Raw genomic sequence first — 8,860 nt, 5'->3', positions numbered from 1 at the left:
ACAAGAGCAGAAGAAAAGCAATACAATATGAATACAATCGCACTCTACCAATTGCTTGCTTTCTTGTCGATGGAGGTGAAGAAGCAACTTCACGACGCCTACAACAGCAGGAACCCAACCGGAAGCTCACGCGAAGCTTTGGAGGAGCTCAACAAAGCTCAAGCACAGCAGCACTTAGAACAGCAAGAAGGAAGAAGGAGAGTTTTTCGCACGAAGATGCCTCGATCCTTTATACCGCGAAGAAGAAACAAGAAACTAACCGCTGTGTCGCAACGGCTTAGAACACGATCGGTCTACGCATCGGCCCAGGCGCACGAGGCTTTTGTCACCGATCGGTCCCCGCATCGATCGTGTCGCGATCAAGCCCCGATCGGGTGGACCGATCAGAACCTCCGATCGGTCCATGACCGATCAGCGCACGCCATCACGCCCCCGATCGGTCCGGGACCGATCAGGTAGCTGGGTGATCGGCCGCAGACCGATCCACGGTTTTCTTCTCGCGAGGTTCCCGATCGGTCTCCGCATCGATCGATTGCAACCGCGAGCCATCGATCCGATTCGATCGGTCACCGATCGATCAGGCAAACGCAGATCACCGGATCGGCCACTGCATCGATCCAACTCCTGCTTTAGAGTGCCCTCTCTAACCTAGTTCGGAGAACGAGCTACCGAGCCCTCTCCGACTCCATATGCCAAGCTTCACTCACTTGACTTCTCAACACCGGATGTCCGATCACCCTTGATCCATCTGGATTTTCCTTGCCCGGCTTCACTCACCAGGACTTTCCACCGGCTTCACTCACCAGGATTTCACACCGCCTAACATCCCGGTTAGGACTTTCTCATTCACCTAGCTTCACTCACTAGGATTTTCACCGCTTCACTCACCAGATTTCCATCTGCTCGGCTTCACTCACCGTGACTTTTCCGCCTGGCTTCACTCACCAGACTTTCCTTGCCCGGCTTCACTCACCAGACTTCCCAACCGCCTAACATCCCAGTTAGGACTTTCCACCGCCTGGCTTCACTCACCAGACTTTCCAACCGCCTAACATCCCAGTTAGGACTTTCCACCGCCTCGGTTCACTCCTGGACTTCTCCGTGCCAAGTCTTCATACTTGGACTTTTCCGTGCCAAGTCTCCATACTTGGACTTTTCGCCAAGTCTCCATACTTGGACTTTTCGCCAATCTCCCCGACTTTTCTCTGCCAAGTCTCCATACTTGACTTTTCCCAGCAAGCTCCCTGCTTGGACTTTTCCGTTGCCAAGTCTCCATACTTGGACTTTTTCCCGAATCAGGTCAACCAGGTCAACCTTGACCTACGGTTGCACCAATAATCTCCCAAACATCTATTCTTGTCCCATATCAAGAATAGAACTCTCTCACGAGTGTCAAACATCAACATGCAACACAACTAGGTCAACCTTGACCTAAGGTTGCACCGACAATCTTCCCAAGTCAAACATCAAAATACAACTCGAGTCAAGTCAACTCGAGTCGGGTCAACCAGGTCAACCTTGACCTAAGGTTGCACCAACAATATAATCATAGATAAGGGCAGATATAAAAATTTTAATTTAGGGGGAAAGTGAAGAAAATAATTATTATATATTATATTCGAAGGCTACGTAGCTGGGGCGATGAAAATATACATTTTAAACTACTTAATTTTATTTTATTCATATAATTAAATATTAATTTTTATATATTATTGGATGTTATCTAAAATTTATTAATTTTAATTAGTAAATGCATACTTAGAAATATTAATTAGGATATTAAATTATCTAGTTTAAATATCAAAAAAAAATAGAAGTGAACGTGTTATATATATATATATATATATATATATATATATATATATATATATATATATATATATATATATATATATATATTATTCGTGATAAGTTCCATTCCTCATGAGGTCATGGTCACGGTGACCGATCCCTTCCATCTCTCATCGTTGTCGTTGTCGCCGCTGTCTGTCGAGAACCCCCTTCTTCGCAACAGTAAATCCTCGCAGCCCTCGCCTCGGCGTTCCTCGCACGCCGATCCCCGTCGTCTTTCGTCGCTGTCGCCGCTATCTGTCGAGAGTCGACGACGCCACGCCACCCCTACCGCCGTCCCTCTCCGTGAGACCCCTCCCTATTTTGTTATCATAATAGCAAAACTTTTTCTTGCAAGACAACCCTATTGTGTCTATCCTCTTCACTCTCAGATATAGGTTCTTGCTTGAATCGAAGCAATCTTCAGTTCTAATAGTTCAACTTGCTTATAGAAATCATTTCTTTTTTCATCCAATTCGATTTCGAGAAGTGTAACCTGTCGATGCAACTCTATCTCCTGCCTCTTTACCTTTTCGATTAGTTTGTGAAGAGTACTGCACCCTTCAGTAAGACTTTCAATTGTAACCTGTAGTTTTGTATTTGATCTACTCAATAGATCAGACTCCTCTAACACTTCCAATAAGCAGTTTTTTTTTTGTCTCTTGTAGCTTTTGTTTTAGTTCTGCTTTAATTCTTTAACGAAGTTCTGCTTATAGTTTCTTTAGAATTAAATCTTCAGACTCCTACAGCATCAAACTGAAAGCATATACATCTCACTTATTCAAACTTGAAAGCTTGCTATTTTCTTACACCAGCATCGCTCACAGATTTATGCAAGTGCTAAGTCAATAAAACTATTGGTAATTATCAACAGAATCAAGGATGAAGGTCATTCTACTTGCTAAATATCAAAATCAAGAAAGCATTAAGAATTCGAAACCGTCTAATTTGTACCATAATGAAAGTCATTCACATTGGAAAAAGACTCCTATACTAGTTTACATAAGTCAAGCAAAATGCAATATAGTTACATGATTAGAGAGACTATCTTTCCAAGAAAAGTAGCTTCATATACAGTTGACACTTTGTGAAGCAATTTTAACAAGAGCCCTAACAATGGTTGAGATTGTAACGTTGCAAATAAAGTCCCATGTGTTTGCAAAATACCTTCAACGTAACACCAACAAGATTCACTAAATTCCTTCAACCTTTCATATCTCAATTATTTGTAAGCGAAACAATATATACAACCTCAACCTTGTTTCCAAGTGCTGACCACATTTTGTTATTGGTAATCCCTTTTTAGCACAATATCTTTTGAAAGAGAAAAAAAAATGCTTAAAAAGTAAATTTAACACTCATCCACTGCTTGGCAACATTTGTACAAGAAAATTTTCTTTTATGCTACATGTGGGAAATACTTGGATGCTCTATAAAAAAATACTTGGATGAAACATTTGTACAAGAAAATTTAACACTCAGCTAGAAGAAGAAAATGTCGAGCTATCAGAGAGCTTGTATCTGCTTTAGAAGCCTAACTAAGACACATAAAAAATGACAAAGAATCCAAAAGGAATCTAAAACAATTAAAGCAGAACTAAAACAAAAGCGCAGCCCTTGATTCTAAAGAAACTATAAGCAGAACTTCATTAAAGAATTAAAGCAGAACTAAAACAAAAGCTACAAGAGATAAAAAAAAAAAAAAAAAACTGCTTATTGGAAGGGTTAGAGGAGTCTAATCTATTGAGTAGATCAAATACAAAACTGCAGGTTACAATTGAAAGTCTTACTGGAGGGTGCAGTACTCTTCACAAACTAATCGAAAAGTTAAAGAGGCAGGAGATAGAGTTGCATCGACAGGTTACACTTCTCAAAATTGAATTGGATGAAAAAATAAATGATTTTTATAAACAAGTTGAACTACTAGAACTGAAGATTGTCAGACAATACAATCTGTTGTCAATACAATCTGTTGTCGGAGATTTTACGGGGTATTAGCTGAATGTGAATTTAAATTGCACTGAATTAAATTCAATTTACAGTAGAGATGACCTACGGATAATTTGAGGCTGCCAACAGGGGCTGGTTTGTTTAGAGCAGATTTGCAAAATAGAAGACCAGGTCTGCAGAGCAATCTCGACAGTTTTGTCTATGATCATTACAGTTCAGTGCAATCCGGGCCCTGGATTTGCACCCCTGCACACCCACGCATGAGAGAGAGTCTCTCCCCGTGCATTTGTTCATATCCTCAATGCATGTGAATCAATATAAACCAACAACTTGCCTTAAAACTTCCCATGTGGGACTAAAGTCCCATTCACAATGGAGTTTCTTCTCTTCCACCTCTTCTCCATTCACACTTATTCAACAAAGATTGCTTCGATTCAAGCAGGAACCTATATCTGAGAGTGAAGAGGATAAGCACAACAGAGTTGTCTTGCAAGAAAAAGTTTTGCTATTATGATAACAAAATAAGGAGGGATTTCACGGAGAGAGACGGTGGTAGGGGCGGCGTGGCGTCGTCGACTCTCAACAGACAATGGCGGCGGCGACGAAAGATAGCGGGGATCTGCCTGCGAGGAACGCCGGGGCGAGGGCTGCGAGGATTTACTGTTGCGAAGAAGGGGGCTCTCGACAGACAGCGACAACAGCGACAACGATGAAAGACGGCAGGGATCGACGAGAGAGGAAGAGGAACGTCGAGGTGTGAGCGGCATCACGGGAACTTCGTCAATGAAAAGTTAGGTTTAGAAAATCATAGGAAATATCAAATGACGCGGCAGAGAAAAGAAAAAAAACAAACGAGTGGGATGCAACATTACTGTTGTGCACAGGCGCACAAATTAAGTACGCGCATAATATCATTATTGTATATATATTTTGAAAAGATGAGGATATAATTATTTTTTATAATTTTTTAAATGTTACGAGAATTAAATGTGTTTTTGAAATACAGAAAGAAAAATACTATTAGATAAAAAATTATAGGGATTAAAGATATTTTTTCCTTAAAAAAACATAGAATTAAATCGTGCGATATTCTGAACGGTTCTATTTGAGTCTCAAGTCACATCGAGTCAGACTGCCACAACTCAGTTCCATTCGGCCGAGTCATGGCTATTACTCGCTTTTCTCCGTGGCATCAATGATTCCATCAAAACCCTAACAATCGCCTCCTTCGGAGCCCTGATCCTCCACCGATCCCGATCGAGTATCGACTCCGGCGATGTCCCAAACCCTATTTTCCGTATTCTTCTTGGTCGCGCTCGCTTCCTTTGCGGCGGAAGCGGCGACCCTCGGTCTGAACACCTTCCTCGACTCAGAGGCCCGCCGTGACCCTTCCGCCACCAATGATTCTTTTTCTGCCTTTCCCGGGTCCCTCAAGCGGTCGCTCGCGGCAGACGTCCCGTCCTCCGACCTCATCTCCGAGTTCCTTTCATACAGCGTCTCGGTTCCTGTTTATGTGAAGCTCGTGGGCACCTTTTCCACCGCCGCCCCTGCTCTCCTCAAATCCTTCGCTGCAGCGGCCATCATCTCAGACCGCTTCAACGTTATCGGCGCCACCCCCCACCATCTCGCAGTCAGGCACACTCTTCACTTGGAAGCCGATCTGTCACTTCTGGGATCGAAGATATCGGACGCGATCCGATCTCACATTGAATCCTCCACCTCACCACTCTACCGAACGGCCCTTCTCTCTGTTCCGTATTCCACGGTCGACCGCATCATCGAGCAGGATTTTCAGAAAGAAAATTTGAATTATGCCCCAGGGATCTATATTTACTTTCTGAATCTTGGGCCTCAATCCAAACCATATGCCTATTCCGCTGACTCCAGGGATCCCTCTTTGGCCTTCACAAAGTGTTTGGGAACTCTATGGACTGGGAAAGAAAGGTATGTATGGATTGACCTTGCTGCTGGACCGGTGGACTATGGGCCGGCAATATCTGGCGAGGGTGTGATCCCCCGAGGTGAATTCCATCCTCTGGCTTCACTTCATGGGCGATCGAAACCTGAAAGGACCCTAATATCAGACCTAGCCTCTGTGGTCCTTAGTGCGTACCGAGCCCTGCTGGTACCTTCTCTGAGAATTCCTGTCGTCTATGAGAACTCCCTCCTGATTCGATTGATCCATGTTCACGGAACTATTGCAGATGCTAGTGGATTTGACTGGAGCATTATCAAACAGACACTGCTAGAAAGTGAGCTTGCTTACAAAGGGCAATCTTTGTTGTTCAAATCATATAGTGTGAAGTTTTCAGAGTGCCCAATTTGCTCTTTTGCAATTAGCCGATCTATGAGTTCATACACTTCACGCTTCCTTTTTGAAAATTACACTCTAATTGTGAGTGAATATTTGGACTCAAAGCGCTTGCATCAGATTCTTTCAGACTCTGTCGAAGAAGTGCACCGTGCTGCACGAATTCCTGATGAACAAGATTATGGAAAAATCCTTCCAGTTTATGTTTTTGATTTAGATTATGACAAGCTCCTTTTGCTCGATCGGTATCACCAGTCAGTTGCATTTAGAAATATGGTTGTTGCTGTGAGAACCAAGAACTCACAGACAGTAAGTGATTACAGCTGCAATGGTCGGCATGTGCTTACACAAACGCGCAACCTGGACCGTCCAATTGTGGGCTCTGTGCTTCAGAGTATGTGGGGAGTTTCGTCTACTCACCAGTTATGGAGCCAACAACATAACAATACATTGGTTGATTACACTTGGAGTGTTGGTCAAACTCCATTTGGCCCCTTCTCCGATTCTTTATCTCTGTCATTTGCTCAGAGAGATGCAGCACGGAGGAATGTTCTTCTTACCACATTGAATTACACAATTACAAGTGCCATTGATGTATTGCAATCTTTGGCTGCACATGGCGGACATAGTAGGCTGCTTAAGGAAAATAAACACATTGAGTTTGTTCAAAGGTGGAACTTGCTTAAGTACAAGCTGGAAAAGGTTGTTTCTGCTGTCTCCCACTTTGATTTTGACAAAGCCATGTACTTCATGCGGTCATCGGATCATGATTTATATGCCATCCACACGCTAGTTTATGAGGCATCACAAAAGCAGGAGGCTTCACTCGTATGTTTCAAGGATCCACCCTTCCCATGGGCCTCACTTTCCCTGTTTGGTATGTTTCTTGTTGGTTTCTCCTATGTCTATGCCAAGAAGGACAAGATATTGAGGAGCAAGAGAAAGCAGTTTTGACAATGCTTGTGAGTTATATTAACCAACCGACATCTTTGTTTCATATTTGCCTCTTGGGATAATCATGTTGAACTAGCAGATCTTGAATTTCATGAAACACACATGTGTAGCCAATCTAAACATACAATGCGTCTACTTTGGGTGGAAATGTATTGTATCTTCTAGGTTTACTATGAATAATCTTAGGTTGATGTTGATTGACATTCAGGGTTGTATGGTGTGACTTTACTCCATTTTTTATGTATAACAACTCTTGTCCGGAACTCTTCCTTTCATTTTGCTGTGCCTAAAACAAATTGCTTAATTTCAATATCCCCATGCAAAAGTCTACCTTGCAGACACTGAATATATTCTTAATGAAGTTGTGGCGGATAAACTCTAAATTACTGACAATATAGTATTTTAATCTGAACTTATTAGTAATATGGGAAAATCTACCACATGGCTTGGGTCATGTGGCTGACTGGCATGTATATGGTCGATGATCTGGTACTATGGGAACACATGATGATATATAGTGAAAAAGATGGAATCAACCAGAGGTTTGACACTTGGCCCAAGATATTGCAGAATACTACGATGCCCGATAAATAGGCAGTGCTACATTACTAGTACTAGAAGCATGTCTTGCAGTTTTTTCAAGCAGCGCCATTAGGAGCCCAGAGGCAGCGGTTATTTCTCATGGATGCTTTTTGTATAAGTGTGCAATTGAATACATTTGTGTGTGTGTGCATTGTTGGCTGTGCTGCCGAACTCAAGGTTAGCAAAACTACTTTCAAACGTGAAACTGATAGCTGAATTCTTGATAGACAGAAGTTATTTGAGATGAACTTTTGTTAGCATATATTATCTTTGCTGGATCTTCTCAGAATACATTAATGTTTGGTGCGAATACATATGTGACCGGAGAAGAAACTGCTTCCCTATTGGAAAAGGGTAAAGGTTCCTGGTGGAGTGGGTCAAAACACAAAAATCAGGTAAACTCAGATTTTTTTTTTTTTTTTGTGAATTATTTGAGAGCAACACATAAAATTTGTTGTTCAGGAACTGCATTATCGACATGAATGTGAGGGATAGGCAAGGATGTGGTCATTGCTAAAAAAGATGTGTGCATATGCCTGTACCTAAATCTTTGTGATCAAAAGCTTATCTATGCTAAACAACACAACATGCTAATATGCACACATTTTTTTGCTACTGGCTTCCTGAAATGTAGTCTAGATAGATATTGTCTTTTATTTATTAATTCTCAAGCCCAAAAGATGATTATAGACATTTCATTCATAGGTCAGTCACTTGCACCCTCAACCAAATCTCACCCTCCAAGTCAAAAGAATCATGCAAATTAATGTTCAGTTACTGCCCTATATACCACTAGTGCTCGTTTCATTGTTAATAGGCTAGTTGTCATATGTGATTGGTAATAGGTTTAGTGTTTTTTCCCATGTCTTAGCCATGACATTAATGACTACTAGTCATTTGTAATTTATCTCCTCCGTGTTGTCTAGGAACGTTGAGGACGAGCAATCAACTGTTGTCACATTGTTAATAGGTTTATTGATTGTGTTATACATGGAACTTCACATTCGCTTAAGAAATGAGCACGATGGTTTGTACTGGCAGTCTAAAAACGCATAGTTGTTGGCATATAAATTGATTAGACCAAGGTGGTTAGGATCAAAAGGGGTGTTAATGAACGTTAATCTTGTGATTCCATGGCGTGTTAGTAGGGTTGTAAATGAACAAACATTCATGAATAAGTTTGGTATTCAATTTGGTAAGAGTTTGTTTATGTTCATTCAATATATATAAGAT

The 8,860-nt window shown here is 41.6% G+C and overlaps 1 protein-coding gene across 1 annotated transcript; it reads left to right on the top strand.

Moving 5' to 3' along the window:
• Positions 1 to 4,893: 4,893 nt before the first annotated feature.
• Positions 4,894 to 7,320, top strand: LOC121971626. Its single transcript, XM_042522979.1, has one exon. The coding sequence runs from the start codon at positions 5,057 to 5,059 to the stop codon at positions 7,043 to 7,045; it is 1,989 nt and encodes a 662-aa protein (XP_042378913.1). The 5' UTR covers positions 4,894 to 5,056; the 3' UTR covers positions 7,046 to 7,320.
• The last annotated feature ends 1,540 nt before the right edge of the window (positions 7,321 to 8,860 follow it).

The sequence above is a fragment of the Zingiber officinale genome, chromosome 1B (genome assembly GCF_018446385.1).
Source record: "Zingiber officinale cultivar Zhangliang chromosome 1B, Zo_v1.1, whole genome shotgun sequence".
Taxonomy (NCBI): domain Eukaryota; kingdom Viridiplantae; phylum Streptophyta; class Magnoliopsida; order Zingiberales; family Zingiberaceae; genus Zingiber; species Zingiber officinale.
The sequence above is the reverse complement of the archived record's forward strand: the minus strand, read 5'-3'. Positions and strand labels throughout refer to the sequence as shown.

Bases quoted from the DNA above. Each gene is read 5' to 3' on its own strand.
- LOC121971626 (XM_042522979.1), top strand. From the start codon at position 5,057: ATGTCCCAAACCCTATTTTCCGTATTCTTCTTGGTCGCGCTCGCTTCC.